The sequence below is a fragment of the Podarcis muralis genome, chromosome 10 (genome assembly GCF_964188315.1).
Source record: "Podarcis muralis chromosome 10, rPodMur119.hap1.1, whole genome shotgun sequence".
NCBI classification, from domain to species: Eukaryota; Metazoa; Chordata; class Lepidosauria; order Squamata; family Lacertidae; genus Podarcis; species Podarcis muralis.
Genome location: NC_135664.1, coordinates 77340978 through 77358259, shown reverse-complemented (window position 1 = coordinate 77358259; position 17282 = coordinate 77340978). Strand labels below are relative to the sequence as shown.

The following is a 17282-nucleotide window of genomic DNA, read 5'->3' as shown; positions in this document are numbered from 1 at the left end:
CTTTTCCATACATTAAAGAAGCATGCCATCCAGACCGATTCTCGTGGCCTTCCAAGTCTAATAGGTCCGTATCTTTTAGTGTAATTCAGTCTTTTATCCAAACCAATCCTGCCGCCGCATGGTAGAATTGCAAATCTGGCAATGCAAAACCTCCTCTCTCCTTTTGATCTGTTAATGACTGGTGTTTAATTCTTGGTTTCTTTCCACTCCATATAAATCTAGATATTTCCCTTTTCCACTCCTTAAAACAATTCATTTCTCCTAAAATGGGTATTGTTTGGAATAAGAAAATCATTTTGGGGAGGATATTCATTTTCACAACCAAGACACTTGCCCAGAGTGAGAGATGGAGTTTGGTCTAGGTTTCCATATATATTTTTTTTAAAATTCTTTCCATACTTTACTAGAATCATCCTCATATACATTTAAACTTTTATTTGAAATCCAGATCCCTAGGTATTTAACCTTATTTTAAATTTCCAGGCCTGTTTTTTCTTGAAGTTCTTTTTTTTTTCTTCCATTGTGAGGTCTTTTGTCAGTAATTTAGTTTTTTGGAAGTTTATTTTCAGCCCCAGGCCGGCCATAAATTAATCTAGCAAAGACCCCGGGATGGCCAGGAGCAGCGCATGCGGACGTGAGTCTAGGAATGGAGAAGATTGTGGGCGGGATTCTCTGAAACACCCACAACCCAGATTCTCATCCTTTGCTGTATCTTTTGCTGACGGTCTTCATTCCCAGCCTTCCTGGCAAGAGGTAGATAGGAGGGGGAGGGGAGAACAGGAGAATTGGGGTTCTGCAATTAGAGAGGCAATGAACTGCAAGGGGAGAATGCCAATCAAAACTCTCATTCCCTGTCGGGGAACCTGAGATCTGAAACTTTTTGCCAAGGAAGATGCCCCAAGGCTGGTCCAAGTGGCCAGTTTGGATAGCAAGGGACTTGGGCTCGGTTTCCGATTTCTCTTTTTCTCCTAAATGCAGCTGCACCGGCAGCACCAAGATCCGGGAGGAAGTGACTGGTGCGCGTCAGAGCGCAAGGGCGTTTAAAGTTCCTTTCCGTTCTCTCTGGAGCAGCCGGATTTGGCACTGGGCTGCCAGGCGTCCAATGGAAAGGGACTCTTTTCCCTAGAGGCAGAAAAGGTTGCTGGGACCCCATGGTAAATAAAGGGAGGGAGAAGGACTTTGTAGCATCCTTCGTAGAGAAGACGAACGACTGTCAGGTAAGGAAAGACCTGGGAAAAGGCTAGCGGGTTTTGGCTTTGGTTGAAAAATGGGATCCCCACATTCTAAGAGTTATAACTGCAACACTCAGAGGCATATGCTGGTCGCAGCAGGAGGGGGGGGTCTCCCTGGATGCTTCAGCATCCGGCCTCCTCTGGGTCTCCTGCCCCCCTCCTCTCCTCCCTCCAAGCCTGAACTGCTCTCTGCCCCAGACTCTTCTGGCTCACCAAACCCTGTTTCAGCGTCAGCTTGCAACATCTCCCCTTCCGGTCTGCTCCCTTTTCTCCCTCTTTCTGCTCATCGCCATCCGACCACCAGGAAGGCAGCCCTCCTTCTGAAACACCAAGAGAGTAAACGGACAGTTCTCTGAATGGAGAGGAGCAGAAAGCAGAGTCCCCTCAAGATCAGTATTGGGACCTGTGGCTTTTCAACTTGTTCATAAATGATCTAGACTTAGGAGGGAGCAGGGAGGGGGCAGTTTGCTGATGGCAGCAAATTGTCCAGGGTTGTTCAAGCAAAGAGAGATTGCAAGGAGCTCCAAAGGGACTTCTCCATACGGGGTGAATGGGCAGAAAATACAGTTCATTATCAATAAGATTAAACGGATGCATGTTGGGACAAAAAACCAAACACCTGTTAATATCATGTTGTCAGAGCTGCTTCCAGATCCTAGCTCACAGAGGATCACGCTAGCCAGCGTTCACTTTATAAAAGTCTTTATTGAGTTACAGTTTCCATTTCCAAGCTGCCGCGTGCAGCTCTACGTCTTATAAGCTAGACCGGCGAAGCTCCGTCTGAGTCTCCGCCTCCTGTACACCAACTTAATACCCTCGCCTTACTCCACCTTTTCCGCCTGACCGTTCTTCTCTGGGTCCCTCTGCCCCCCGTGGTCTCTTCCTTCCTGGACTCTTCTGACGCTGACCCCCCGGACCCTTCTGTCTCCTTGCGTCTGGCTTTAGGACCTGGCTCCCTTTCCGGGCTGCTTACTGCGCCGCCTTCCTGTGCATTTGAACTTGGCGCGCGCGCCCAACCTTCCACTTTCCGCTTGACCGTTTCTTCGCTCCCCGATGGAGGTGTGGCCACTCCTGACTCATACCCTCCCCCCTGCGGCGAGCCGCCGGATCTCGATACCTGGCGCCCTTCCTCTCCACTGCGCTCTGTTGGGGACGCTGGCCCCGATTTCCAACTGCTGCTCTCTGAACCCCCTCTGGTCCCTTCTTCCTGGGGTGTCCCCCTAAGCTCCCCCCTTGCTCTGGTCACTGGCGCTCCTTTCTGTGAATCTTCTGATTCACTGGAAAGACTCAGAGATCTCGGGTCGTCGTCATCACTCATCTTTTCTTCGGACTCCTCCCCCTCGCTCTCTGTTTCCTCCCTTGCCCTCACCTCTGCTCCTGAACCCCTGACATATGTGCAGGCTCATGGGGTCTGAACTGGATTTCCCTGTGTGCTCTAGACCAGGGGAGAGGGGAGCTGGTCGCAGCAGGAGGGGGAATCTCTATGGATGCTTCAGCAGCCGGCCTCCTCTGGGTCTCCTGGCCCCCTCCTCTCCTCCCTCTGAGCCTGAACTGCTCTCTGCCACAGACTCTTCCAGTTCACCAAACCCTGTTTCCTCCTCAGCTTGCAACATCTCCCCTTCCGGTCTGCTCCCCTTTCTCCCTCTTTCGGCTCATCCCCCCACCAGTCCCCAGGCTCTGAGCCTTCTTCCCTTGTGGGTCCCCCAACTGGTGCCTCCCACCCCCTCACCAGCCAGTCCATGACAACAGCAGCAGCTACAGCACTGTGGTACTCTGGTGGGAAAACTCCTGAGTACATGACTGGATCAAAAATTCTGGGACTATGGAAAAGTACTATCTTCCTGAAACCCCAGAATGAGGAGGAGCTCTGGGGTTGCCCCATGAGGTTCATGAGTGAAGATGAACCCCCCAGGAGACTTCCCTGGTACCTGCAGCTCCTCTTTTCCCCTCTTGAAATTAGGCTTGGGGGAAATCTCCCATTCCAAGTATTTCAAGTTTTCTTCAGAACGCGCAGGAGGCAGTGATGAAGTTCTGGTGAAGAAGCAGTGCTGGGAGATCATGCAGTGGCAGAATGACAGAGTTTGGTGCAAAAACCAAAGGTGCTTTCATCTAAAATTATACTCACCATTTTGTGAGATGTTGCCTTCCTTCTTTCATTATTATACAGTTTTACATATAAACACCAGAACTTCACATATACCTCATGCTTTTAGGAATGATTTCCTGCTGAGTTCATTGCTCAGAGTGGACTCTGAGAGGAAGACGTCCCACACTCCATACATCTAAATGGGTTCTCCCATGTGAGAGTCCCTAGATGTTCCTTGATCACTCTATTATAAATAAAGCACTTTTTGCAGTCTTTTCATTTAAACTGCTTCTCCCCTCTGAGTTTGTTGATGGTTTGAAGGGTTTCAACTCTTAAAGTTCTTCCTGTCCATGAGTCTGTTGATTTTGAACTTCCACTAAGAGTGAACCTCTATCTACTTTCCTGATATTTCTACGGTTTGTCTTTTGTGTGAGTTTGTTGACATAAATCAAGGGTTCCACTCTGACTGAAGCTCCTTCCACAGTCCATACCATTAAATGGTTTCTCCCCTGTGTATCTGCTGATGTTTTCTAAGATTTCCACTCTGAGTGAAGTATTTACTGTACTCCATACATTAAAATGGTTTCTCCCCTGTGTGAGTCTGTTGATGTTTCCTAAGACATCCACTATTACTAAAACTCTTTTCACACTCCATACATTGAAGTGGTTTCTCCTGTGTGTGTGTCCGTTGATGTGTTCTAAGCTTCCCATTATCACCAAAGGTCTTTCCGCACTACATACATTTAAATAGTTTCTTACCTATGTGAGTCTGTTGATGTATTCTCAGGTTTCCACTATAACTGAAGCTCTTTCCACACTCCATGCATTTAAATGGTTTCTCTCCTGTATGAGTCCGTTGATGTCTTCTAAGGTCTCCATTCTGAATGAAGCTCTTTCCACACTCGATACATTTAAATGGTTTCTCCCCTGTGTGAGTCTGTTGATGTTTTTTAAGTGTTCCACTCTGACTGACGTCCTTTCCACACTCCATGCATTTAAATGGTTTCTCCCCTGTGTGAGTCCGTTGATGTGATCTAAGTTTTGCACTCTGAGTGAAGCTCTTTCCACACTCCATACATTCATAGGGTTTCTCCCCTGTATGAGTCTGTTGATGTGATCTAAGGCTTGTATTACAACGAAAACTCTTTCCACACTCAATACATTTAAATGGTTTCTCCCCTGTGTGTGTCTGTTGATGTCTTCTATGGTGTGTACTCTGACGGAATCTCTTTCCACACTCCAGACATGTAAATGGTTTCTCGCCTGTGTGAGTCCATTGATGTGATTTAAGGCTTGTATTAAAAAGGAAACTCTTTCCACACTCGAAACATTTATATGGTTTCTCCCCTGTGTGAGTCCGTTGATGATTTCTAAGGTGTGCACTCTGACTGAAGTCCTTTCCACACTCCATGCATTCAAATGGTTTCTCCCCTCTGTGAATTTGTTGATGTGATCTAAGGCTTCCACGATCACTAAAACTCTTTCCACACTCGATACATTTATATGGTTTCTCCCCTGTGTGAGTCCGTTGATGATTTCTAAGGTGTGCACTCTGACTGAAGTCCTTTCCACACTCCAAGCATTCAAATGGTTTCTCCCCTGTGTGAGTCCGTTGATGTTTCCTAAGGCTTCCACGATCACTAAAACTCTTTGCACACTCCATACATTTAAATGGTTTCTCCCCTGTGTGAGTCCGTTGATGTGATCTAAGTTGTGAACTCGTACTAAAGTCTTTTCCACACTCCATGCATTTAAATGGTTTCTCCCCTGTGTGAGTCCGTTGATGTGATCTAAGGTCTCCACTCTGACTGAAGCTCTTTCCACACTCCATGCATTTAAATGGTTTCTCTCCTGTGTGAGTCCGTTGATGTCGTCTAAGATTTCCATTATCACTGAAGCTCTTTCCACACTCAATGCATTTATATGGTTTTCCCCCTGTGTGAGTCCCTTTGTGCAATTTAAGGTTTCCACTCTGACTGAAATTCTTCCCACACTCCCTGCACTTAAAAGATTTTCTCTCTGTGTGAGTCCTCTGGTGTGTTCTAAGTTTTGCATTGAAAGAGAAGCTCTTTCCGCACTCCATACCTTTAAATGGGTTCTTTCCTTTTTGTGTTTGTTGATGTGAACTATGTGTGCTCATTCAGTGAAGCATATTCCACATTTCACACATTTTAATGGCTATTCCTAATGAAACGAAAGGTGTCCTGTCCCCTGCAATTCTGTCTTCTCCATCACCGTTTTCAGAGTGGGCAGAAAGGAAATCCTGTTTGGGTTTCAAGAAAGAGAACACAGGAAAAAAAGGACACATCAACCGCCATTAGCACCTTCTCCTATTTCAACATCTCCTACATTCTCCCATGTCCTACCCATGTCTAATGATAGTAATTCATCAGCAACCTTTTATAATCCTCTATTCTTATTATTCTTATTATTCTTATTATTCTTATTATTCTTATTATTATTATAAAAAGTTAGAACAAGCATTATTTCTTCCCATGAAAGACCTAATGAATAATATTCTGGCAAATGGAAAACTTCCGAAAACTTGGAAGGAGAGCTTTATTACTCTTATCCATAAACAGGGAACAGATGCCTCAAACATGGCCAATTACAGACCCATTGCACTGCTAAATAACGATTACAAGATATTTGCAGACATTCTTGCAAATAGATTAAAAATGGTGCTTAAAGAGATAATTCATAAAGATCAAACCGGATTTCTTCCCGAACGATTTATGCAATCCAATATTAGATGTGTGATTAATGTATTAGAATATTTGGATATTAAAATTGATAAACCAGCAGCTATTATGTTGGTAGACGCTGAAAAAGCTTTTGATAACGTGTCCTGGAAGTTTATGAAAAAATTAATGGAAGAAATCGGACTGGGAGAAAATATTTGTAAAGGAATAAATGCCATCTATTCGGAACAATATGCAAAATTGATCATCAATGGAAGAATTACTGAGGAGTGCAAAATAAACAAGGGAACCAGACAGGGCTGCCCACTGTCACCACTGATATTTATCTTGGTGATGGAAGTCTTGAACAATCAGATAAGAAGGGATCAGCTTGTTAAAGGCATCACTCTGGGAAACAAAACATATAAAATTAAAGCTTTCGCGGACGATCTACTTGTTATGACTGAAAACCCTAAAGAAAGTCTGAAAAGAGTGCTGGAATTGATTAAAGAATTTGGAGAAGTGGCAGGCTTTAAGCTGAATATAACAAAAACAAAAATGCTTGTTAAAAATGTATCCACAGAAGAAAAGGACGACTTAGAAAAAAATATTGGGCCTGAAAATCTCTTCAAAAGTGAAATACTTGGGTATTTGGATCACCCCCAAGAACATAAACTTATTTCAGGATAATTACACCAAAACTTGGCTAGAGATTAGAAAAAACTTGGTAACCTGGAGTAAACTAAAATTAACATTTCTGGGTAGGATTTCCATTATAAAGATGAATGTGCTTCCAAAATTAATATTTTTATTTCAAATGATTCCTATACTGGGTGAAGCAGGTTGTCTCAAGATATGGCAAAGAGAAATTTCTAAATTTCTGTGGGAAGGGAAATTAACCTAGGATTAAACACCTGATCTTAATAGACATAAAAGAGAGAGGAGGCTTTTCCCTACTCGACCTAAAACTTTACTACGAGGCAGCCTGTTTCACCTGGCTAAAAGATTGGTGCACGTTGCAGGATCCGGACCTCCTGGACCTGAAAGGTTTTGACAACCGTTGGGGATGGCACGCCTACCTAATATATGGAAAAGCGAAAATTCATAAAAATTTTACTAACCATATAACAAGAAAGTCACTCTTTGCTGTATGGGAAAAATATAAAGACCTGATGGAGCCTAAAGTCCCGTGGTGGACTTCCCCAGTAGAAGCCATAGCAGTAAAATGGAAAAATACCCAGGAAAGCTGGCCAACATATAAAACTTCTAAAAAATGAAGATAACCAAATAAAATTTAAAAAATTTGAGGAAATAAGAGAACACATTTCAGACTGGTTCCAATACCATCAGTTATTTGAAAGATTTAAATTTGACAAACAAAAGGGGTTCTCAGTAGAAATTTCCCGATTCGAATCTGATCTTGTAAATTCTAAAAGAAAAACTCTTTCCAAAACTTACCGACTCCTCCTTGACTGGACAGTCAAGGAGGAGGAGGTAACAGTGGCAATGGTGAGGTGGTCCCAGGATTTTGGCCATTCAATAACCATGGCCCAATGGGAACATTTATGGAAGATCAATTGGAAATTCACAAACTGTTACACGATTAGAGAGAACTTTCAAAAAATGCAACATCGATGGTATCTAACACCATGGAAACTTTCAAAAATGTATAAAAATGTGTCAAGTAATTGTTGGAGATGCAGAGACTCAGGAACATTCTACCATATGTGGTGGACATGTAGGAAAATACAGGTATTCTAGGAGAGTATACATGCAGAAGGGACGCGGGTGGCGCTGTGGGTAAAAGCCTCAGCTCCTAGGGCTTGCCGATCGAAAGGTCGGCGGTTCGAATCCCCGCGGCGGGGTGCGCTCCCGTCGTTCGCTCCCAGCGCCTGCCAACCTAGCAGTTCGAAAGCACCCCCGGGTGCAAGTAGATAAATAGGGACCGCCTTCTAGCGGGAAGGTAAACGGCGTTTCCGTGTGCGGCTCTGGCTCGCCAGATGCAGCTTTGTCACGCTGGCCACGTGACCCGGAAGTGTCTCCGGACAGCGCTGGCCCCCGGCCTATAGAGTGAGATGGGCGCACCAACCCCAGAGTCTGTCAAGACTGGCCCGTACGGGCAGGGGTACCTTTACCTTTACTATACATGCAGAACTGCAAAAAATGCTAAAGATCTCTTTCAATAAAAAACCAGAGGCCTACCTCCTGGGAATAACAGATTTGGATATTCCACAAAAGAGGAAGGGTATCTTTTTATATGCGACGGTGGCAGCAAGAGTTTTGATCGCAGCAAAATGGAAGAGTAATGAAATCCCCTCTATACAAGATTGGATCGAAAAGCTGACAGAATATGCTGAATTAGATGGTTTATCAGAAAAAATAAAGAATAAATCAAAACAGGAATTTGTTTCTAAATGGGAGGTTTTCAAAGAATATCTGAAAAATAAATATAGTAGTTTAAATTCTGTTGCAGCATTCGAGGAACTTCAGTAATAGTTGCTAGGTAGATAGAAGAAATTAGATTTATTGAGAATAAGTTTAATTATGAAAAATGTGTATTGGCAATAAGTAATATGAATTTGAAATATGGAATAGACGGGAAGTTGGGTCTTTAGTGTTAAGACCAATAGATGTTTTATTGTTTGCCAAGAAAACTATGTGTCTATGGTTATTTTTGTAATTTGTGTGTAATTTGGTATTTGTGTTTTTTTGTGGGTTTTTTTCGTTGTATAAATATATATATATATATATATATATATATATATATATATAATCCTCAATCATGTTTAATAACACAGCATGATCTTGGAATACTGTTGTCCTGTGGGACTGCCTTTCAAATCAAGTGGTTGCCCCCGTTTACACCTCTAGATCTTCATGAATCACCTGCACAGTCCCACTGACCTCAGGAGGTCCATATGGACCATTTTGGAAGGCTCAGGCCTACATCTCTTCCAGGGACTGTGGTCTGGGTCAGTCAAAGAACTAGTGACAAGGCTTGGTACTAGGGGTCAGCTGAATGGGTGCTCAGGGAACCGCCTGTTCTTGGAGATGGACCTCTGTCTACATGCCTCACATTGTATGGAGAGAGCAGGAAAAGCGGAAAGAAAGCAGCTGGCACATGGGAATCCCAGGCGGAAACACCCACCCCAATGGTTCTTTATAATTATGGTGTGCTGCCTGATCCTCTGCTTGTCTTCTGACAGAGGACTATCCTAATCTGGTACTGAAAAGCAGGATATTCAAGGCAAGGAGGTAACTGTAGTTAATGGTAGGTAGCCATATTGGTCCGACACAGTTCATAGAATCTTAGAATCATAGAGTTGGAAGAGACCACAAGGGCCATCGAGTCCAACCCCCTGCCAAGCAGGAAACACCATCAGAGCACTCCTGACATATGGTTGTCAAGCCTCTGCTTAAAGACCTCCAAAGAAGGAGACTCCACCACACTCCTTGGCAGCAAATTCCACTGTCCAACAGCTCTTACTGTCAGGAAGTTCTTCCTAATGTTTAGGTGGAATCTTCTTTCTTGTAGTTTGGATCCATTGCTCCGTGTCCGCTTCTCTGGAGCAGCAGAAAACAACCTTTCTCCCTCCTCTATGTGACATCCTTTTATATATTTGAACATGGCTATCATATCACCCCTTAACCTCCTCTTCTCCAGGCTAAACATGCCCAGCTCCCTTAGCCGTTCCTCATAAGGCATCGTTTCCAGCCTTTGACCATTTTGGTTGCCCTCCTCTGGACATGTTCCAGTTTGTCAGTGTCCTTCTTGAACTGTGGCGCCCAGAACTGGACACAGTACTCCAGGTGAGGTCTGACCAGAGCAGAATACAGTGGCACTATTACTTCCCTTGATCTAGATGCTCTACTCCTATTGATGCAGCCCAGCATTGCATTGGCTTTTTTAGCTGCCGCGTCACACTGTTGGCTCATGTCAAGTTTGTGGTCAACCAAGACTCCTAGATCCTTTTCACATGTACTGCTCTCAAGCCAGGTGTCACCCATCTGGTATTTGTGCCTCTCATTTTTTTTGCCCAAGTGCAATACTTTACATTTCTCCCTGTTAAAATTCATCTTGCTTGTTTTTGCCCAGTTCTCCAATCTGTCAAGGTCGTTTTGAAGTGTGATCCTGTCCTCTGGGGTGTTAGCCACCCCTCCCAGTTTGGTGTCATCTGCAAATTTGATCAGGATGCCCTTGAGTCCATCATCCAAGTCGTTGATAAAGATGTTGAATAAGACTGGGCCCAAGAGAGAACCCTGTGGCACCCCACTAGTCACTCTTCTCCAGGATGAAGAGGGACCATTGATGAGCACCCTTTGGGTTCGGTCAGTCAGCCAGTTACAAATCCACTGAGTGGTAGCATAGTCAAGACCGCATTTTAAAAGCTTCTTTACAAGAATATCATGGGGCACCTTGCCAAATGCCTTGCTGAAATCAAGGTAGGCTACATCCACTGCATTCCCTTCATCTACCAGGCTTGTAATTCTGCCAAAAAACGAGATCAGGTTAGTCTGACATGACTTATTTTTCAGAAATCCATGCTGACTATTGGACTATTGACTGGGCGGTAATTATTTGGGTCCTTTCTTTCCCCCTTTTTGAAAATAGGGACAACATTTGCCCTCCTCCAGTCTGCCGGGATTTCGCCTGTTCTCCAGGATTTCTCAAAGATGACTGCCAGTGGTTCTGAGATCACATCTGCCAGTTCTTTTAATACTCTTGGATGCAGTTCATCTGGCCCTGGAGACTTGAATACATCTAAACTAGCCAAGTATTCTTGTACTATCTCCTTAGTTAGTATTCTTGTAGTATCTCCTTGTCAGGCCCACAGATCACTGCTTCTGTTCCCCTCAGTAGGGAATCCCCTATCACCACTACACGCCTCCTCTTAGGTTTGGTCGGGGTTCTTCCGTGAGCTGTCCGTTCCAAGATCGCCTGCACATTCCCTGAGGACTGACTTTGCTGCTCGTCTTCATATACCTGATCGACTGTAATGAGGGAGAGATCCTCAAATGGAGTCTGCTCTTCGTCTTCCATGCTAGGGGAGAGGACCTCAAAGCGATTGTGCATTTCTAAACAATCAGAGCGAACCCTGGGCCTCCTACTTCTTTGAGTCACGTTTCTCCATATATCTGGCTCCTGTGTTGGAGAACTAGCCTCCTTCTCAGGGGAGTCCCCTGTCTCCTCCTTGGTGGAGATGGTGTGCTCTGTTGCTTCCAAGAAGAGCTCCAGCTCTCTAATTCTTTGGAGCGTAGCTACACGTTCCTCCAGTTGCTGGACTTTGTCTTTTAAGAGGGCAATCAACATGCAATTGCTGCAGGTAAAGCTGCCTGCAACCTTTGGCAAGATGGCAAACATTGCGCAGGAACCGCAGGCGACTGCAGCTGTTCCCTCCCCCTCCATCCTGAGAATGTGTCCTTGGGGGTGGCTACAGCGGTCCTCCATCATAAAAAGTGTGAAGAAAAAAACCTAGGTCTCCCCCAACAAAGGTTTGAGACAAGCTCCCCTAAATCTAAAAGATTGATCAAACTGCGCGCACCACTAGGCGCGCGCCGCTGCCCTGCAAGCTCTGATAAGCTCCTCCCACAGCTGATCCCCTGCCTCAACAGAAACCCTGCCCCCTTTGATCTTTGCACAGGGAGAGCAGCTAATCAGCCACAAAGAAACGCACACACAAAAAAACTCTTTTGCTCCTTCTTCAGCTGCTGCCCTGCTGCTGCCCACACACGGCTAAACGAATAAACAACAACAGCAGCAGCAGCAGCACCTTAGGGACCAACTAAGTTTGTTCTAGGTATAAGTTTTCGTGTGCATGCACACTTCTTCATATAGTGAAGGGTAGTAGGAGATGGTAGTAGGAGTACCCTTCTGAGAAAAACCCCACCCCACCCTCCCACGATATACAAGGGTCTGGTGACATCTGTCTCAGTGTATCTGAAAAATTGTGCATGCACACGAAAGCTTATACCTAGAACAATCATAGGTGCTACTGGACTATTTTTTTATTTTTTATTTCAACTGCGTCAGACCAACACGGCTACCTACCTGAATCTAGATGTCATGGGGTGTTGGGGAGCAGTAGTTCCTTTGGTGGGGAACATGTCCTGCACCTTCTGGGGTCATTTTTCCACCCTTGGTGCCCACCCTGCACTCAGCTCTCACCTGTGGCTTCCAGAAGCTGTCAGCATGCAACAGGGGTTCAAGCAAAGGCTTCTACCAGCCGGCTAAACCAGGTGAGGAAAGCTGATGGGTCTCAAATCCTTGGGGGGCTGGGGAATTCTGCTGCACCTGAAGTCAAGCCCTCATGGATGGAGAGGAGGAGAACAACCGTGAATCCCACAGTCCAGAAGGCAGATTCTGCCCGTGTGGAAGAGGAACGTGAAGGGCAGGTGGGGCACGTCCACCTGGAGGCTTGTTATCTAGTCCCAGGATTACTCTGACATTGAATTACCGTATTTTTCGCTCTATAACACGCTCCTAACCATAACACGCACATAGTTTTTAGAGGAGGAAAACAAGAAAAAAAATATTCTAAACAAAACAGTGGATGTATGATTTTTGTGGTTCATGCTGTGGCCACAGACATGTGATCTAACGATGAGTTTGGGGTAAAGGTAAAGGTAAAGGTACCCCTGCCCGTACGGGCCAGTCTTGACAGACTCTAGGGTTGTGCGCCCATCTCACTCAAGAGGCCGGGGGCCAGCGCTGTCCGGAGACACTTCCGGGTCACGTGGCCAGCGTGACAAAGCTGCATCTGGCGAGCCAGCGCAGCACACGGAACGCCGTTTACCTTCCCGCCAGTAAGCGGTCCCTATTTATCTACTTGCACCCGGGGGTGCTTTCGAACTGCTAGGTTGGCAGGCGCTGGGACCGAACGACGGGAGCGCACCCCGCCACGGGGATTCGAACCGCCGACCTTTCGATCGGCAAGCCCTAGACACTGAGGCTTTTACCCACAGCGCCACCCGCGTCCCTTGAGTTTGGGGTAGCCCAATGCAAAAATCCTGAGGATCCATGTGGATCCGTGCTTTGTAACCACGTGAATGAAGGAACTGTCAGTAATGTATGGTATCTCCAATACAGTGATGAAGGAAGAGGGGGGGAGCTCGCACTTGTCCTAAGCAAAGCAGCCAACTCCTATAGGCCTAGGTGCCTTCACCCCCTCCATTAAATATTTGAGGGAGTCATCCTCCCCCCATGCTGATGGGCATTGCCATTCATATAAGGTACCAGTGTGCATGCACTTTGTCTTGAGATCATTGCAGTCTGTGAGATGGGGCTTACCTGTACCTGCCCACCCCCCAATATTTTATTGAAATTGGAAGAGGGAGGGAGGGAGGGAGGGAGGGAGGGAGGGAAGAGAGATGGAGAGCTCACATTTGTCCTAGGCAAAGCAGCTAACTCCTATGGGCCTAGGTGCCTTCACCCCCCCATTAAATATTTGAGGGAGTCATCCCCCATCCCCCATTGTGGTATGTGAGTGGGGCTTACCTGGCTGTCTCCCCAATATTTTTTGAAGCTGGAAGAGGGAGGGAGGGAGGGAGGGAAGGAAGAGAGAGGGGGAACTCACATTTGTGCAGCTGCCTTGCCTCGAACTGAAGCAAAAAGAGGAGGAGATGCAGGGACACGAGCCTTGTAAGCTGCTTTGTTTGAATTTACCGGTGAGGTGCTGGGGGAGGGACGGAAGGGGATGCCCTCTTTGTCCCTCCTTCCAGCTCATTGTAAAGAAAGCAGAGTAAGAGCCACTTACATGTGTGTAAGGGAGAGCCATAGAGCAGGCAGACACTGAGAAAAAGAGGCTGTCTCCCTTCTCCCACCTTGGCTTTTACAGCTGCAGGCAGCTCTTGCCCGCTTCCAAGCTGCCTCCCTTCTCCCACCTCCCCAAAAAGCCATAGAGCAGGCAGACAGGAGGGAGAGAGGCTGTCTCCCTTCTCCCACCTTGGCTTTTACAGGCTGCAGGCAGCTCTTGCCGGCTTCCAAGCTGCCTCCCTTCTCCCACCTCGCTAAAAAGCCATAGAGCAGGCAGACAGGAGGGAGAGAGGCTGTCTCCCTTCTCCCACCTTGGCTTTTACAGGCTGCAGGCAGCTCTTGCCGGCTTCCAAGCTGCCTCCCTTCTCCCACCTCGCTAAAAAGCCATAGAGCAGGCAGACAGGAGGGAGAGAGGCTGTCTCCCTTCTCCCACCTTGGCTTTTACACACTGCAGGCAGCTCTTGCCGGCTTCCAAGCTGCCTCCCTTCTCCCACCTCGCTAAAAAGCCATAGAGCAGGCAGACAGGAGGGAGAGAGGCTGTCTCCCGACACTCAGCTGTTGCTCAGCTGTTGCCGGCTTCTCAGGGAGCCAAGCGGAGGAAAAGAGGCTGCCGAACAGCCAGCAAGAGCGGCTCCTCCTGCCTGCATTCGCTCCATAACACGCACACACATTTCCCTTTACTTTTTAAGGGGGGAAAACTGCGTGTTATGGTGCGAAAAGTACGGTATATATAAATTACAGTATTGAAATGCGCCTTCTCCCACTTCATATTCTGATATTACTCTACTCTGCTTGTCTGTTTCTTTCTTGAGTGCTGTTTTGGTTTGCTAAGTCAGGGTTTTACTGTGAGTTACATTTTTGCTATTTTTTGGGTCCTGTCATGCTTATCTGTCTTCAGTAATAAATTTCTCAGCTGAATTGTTTTTTTGCTGCCTCTGTGTTTTCTCCTACTCTGCTAACTATACATCGATCATTATGGAGGAGCAAGATCTGCAACCTCAAGCCCTCATCAGCCTTAGCCCTGTGGACCTGACGGAGCATCTTCACCCCCATCGCTCCGTCCGGACAGGGAGGTCCGCCTCCGAGGGTCTTCTGCTGGTTCCCTTGCTGATAGAAGTGAAGTTCCAGGGAACCAGGCAGAGGGCTTCCTGCCCCATGGAATGCCCTCCCTTCAGAGGGCAAGGAGGTAGGCAACCATCTGACATTTAGAAGACAGCAGTTTCAGGAGGTTTTTAATGTTGGATGTTTTACTGTCTTGTATATGTACTGTAGGGACGCGGGTAGTGTTGTGGGTTAAACCATAGAGCCTAGGACTTCCTGATCAGAAGGTCGGGCGTTCGAATCCCTATGACGGGGTGGGCTCCCGTTGCTCGGTCCCTGCTCCTGCCAACCTAGCAGTTTGAAAGCACGTCAAGGTGCAAGTAGATAAATAGGTACCGCTCCTGCGGGAAGGTAAACGGCGTTTCCGTGCGCTGCTCTGGTTCGCCAGAAGTGGCTTAGTCATGCTGGCCACATGACCCGGAAGCTGTACGCCGGCTCCCTCGGCCAATAAAGCGAGATGAGTGCCGCAACCCCAGAGTCGGCCATGACTGGACCTAACGGTCAGGGGTCCCTTTACCTTTACCTATATGTACTGTAAGCTGCCCAGAGTGGCTGCGGGGGAAATACTAATAGTATAACTTTTACAGTGGTACTTCGTGTTACAGATGTTTCAGGTTACAGACTCCACTAACCCAGAAATAGTACCTTGGGTTAAGAACTTTGCTTCAGGATGAGAACAGAAATCGCACGACAGCAGCAGGAGGCCCCATTAGCTAAAGTGGTGCTTCAGGTTAAGAACAGTTTCAGGTTACTCAAGATTTGCCCACGCTGGAAGAGTGGCAAGCGCAATTGATTGACTACATGGAGTTGGCCGAAATGACTGCTAGAATCCGAGACCTGGGAGAAGAAGCAATGGAGGAGGACTGGAAAAAATTTAAGAACTATTTGCAAAAATTTTATAAGTTATATGAACTATAAAATGACGCATAATTTGAAATGCTAGCCCCAGCAATGAGAGTGCAACATTTATGAAATTGGATAACATGATTGAAAGAATCAAAGTTTAAATGTTAAAAATGATAATATGCTTTGTTTTCAGAGTAAATGGACAACAAGGGATTTAAACTTAAACTGCAATTGAAAGTACAAAAGAAACACATGAAACAAGGTTATAATTTGCTGATAAATTTATTGTTAAGAATGCATTGTGCGGGAGATGCGGGGAAGTTCGATAGAAAGTTGAAATAAGTTGTTGAAAGGTTATGATTCTTTGTATCTTCTCTTTCTTATCTTTTTTCTTTTCTTCTTTTCTCTGTCTATGTCTGAAAAAATGCAATAAAAACTATTTAAAAAAGAAGAAGAACAGTTTCAGGTTAAGAACGGACCTCCAGAACGAATTCAGTTCTTAATCCAAGGTACCACTGTACTATTATTATTATTATTATTATCATGTGATTTATTTATTTTTTAGTTTTTGTAGATTTTTGGAATTTGTCCTGCCATATCAGCTCACGAAATGTTATGGGTGGAGAAAATCACAGGGTTGCCGTAAACTATAATCCCACCCACAAACTCTCATTCACATACAGTCTGTAAATTTGGGGAGGTCACACACCTCACTGGCAGACTTTGGCCTCCACAGGCAAACCCGGTGTGTAGAGCCTCCAGCCGCAGGCACTGTCTATCATGAAAATGGGTCCTTTGACTGGGAAGATTCATGCAGTCACTGTCATCGGATGATGTTGGATTGTATCTCAGCTTGTCAGTCACTCTGACATTGCCTTCAAAGAATAGGGGGAACAGAAATGCTTTTGAGGTGCAACTTCTGTATCAATCCTGAGATCCATTCCATGGACTCTGCACCCCTGTTTCTGATGACAGGTGTACATTATCCTCATCCTCAGCAGAAAAGACAATAAAGATGGAAGCCTGAGAGAGAGGAAAAGGTTTCTGGCTGCTTCCTGGGTGGGGTTGCGGAAACCAAGAGCCGCTTCTGAGAAGGCCTCCCCCCTCCCCTCTTCCTCTTGGGATTTCCTCTCCTCTCCAGGGGACCAATGGTTGGACTGGGCAGAAGCGCTGCGTCCGGACAGGTCAGGGGCTTATGGGGTGGGAAGAGGATGGAGGTTGCAGGATGGAAAGATGGGGGGACAGGACCCCCACTTTCCAGGGATCCCTCTCTGGTCGCCTTGAAGGGGGGGCCCATTCGTGGGTGGGAGGGAGAAGCCAAGGCGGCCCATCTGGAGATTCATCGTGGGCGTCATGATAGAGATGTCTCCCCCCAAGACGGGTCTTCCTCTCTCCCCCCCCCATTGGTGCGCTTCCCTGACTCGGGGATGCCCCCTCCCTTCTCCCCCCACTTCCATGACCCTCTCTATTTCTCCCGGAGTCTCCCCTGCACCCAGAGGCCCCCTTGGCTCACCCCTCGCCAGGCGTCCCATCTCTCCGTCCCTATTGCCCCCCAAGACGACATGGGGAGGGACAGGGGGGTC

The 17282-nt window shown here is 46.4% G+C and overlaps 1 protein-coding gene across 1 annotated transcript in view; it reads right to left on the bottom strand.

Annotated features, from left to right (window-relative positions):
* Window positions 1-399: 399 nt before the first annotated feature.
* Window positions 400-17282, bottom strand: part of LOC144329059 (uncharacterized) — a 68289-nt gene continuing 51406 nt past the window's right edge. The window contains 1 exon segment of the mRNA XM_077935570.1: window positions 400-5190. Within this exon segment, the coding sequence (XP_077791696.1) occupies window positions 3893-5190 (1298 nt within the window). The 3' untranslated portion in view covers window positions 400-3892.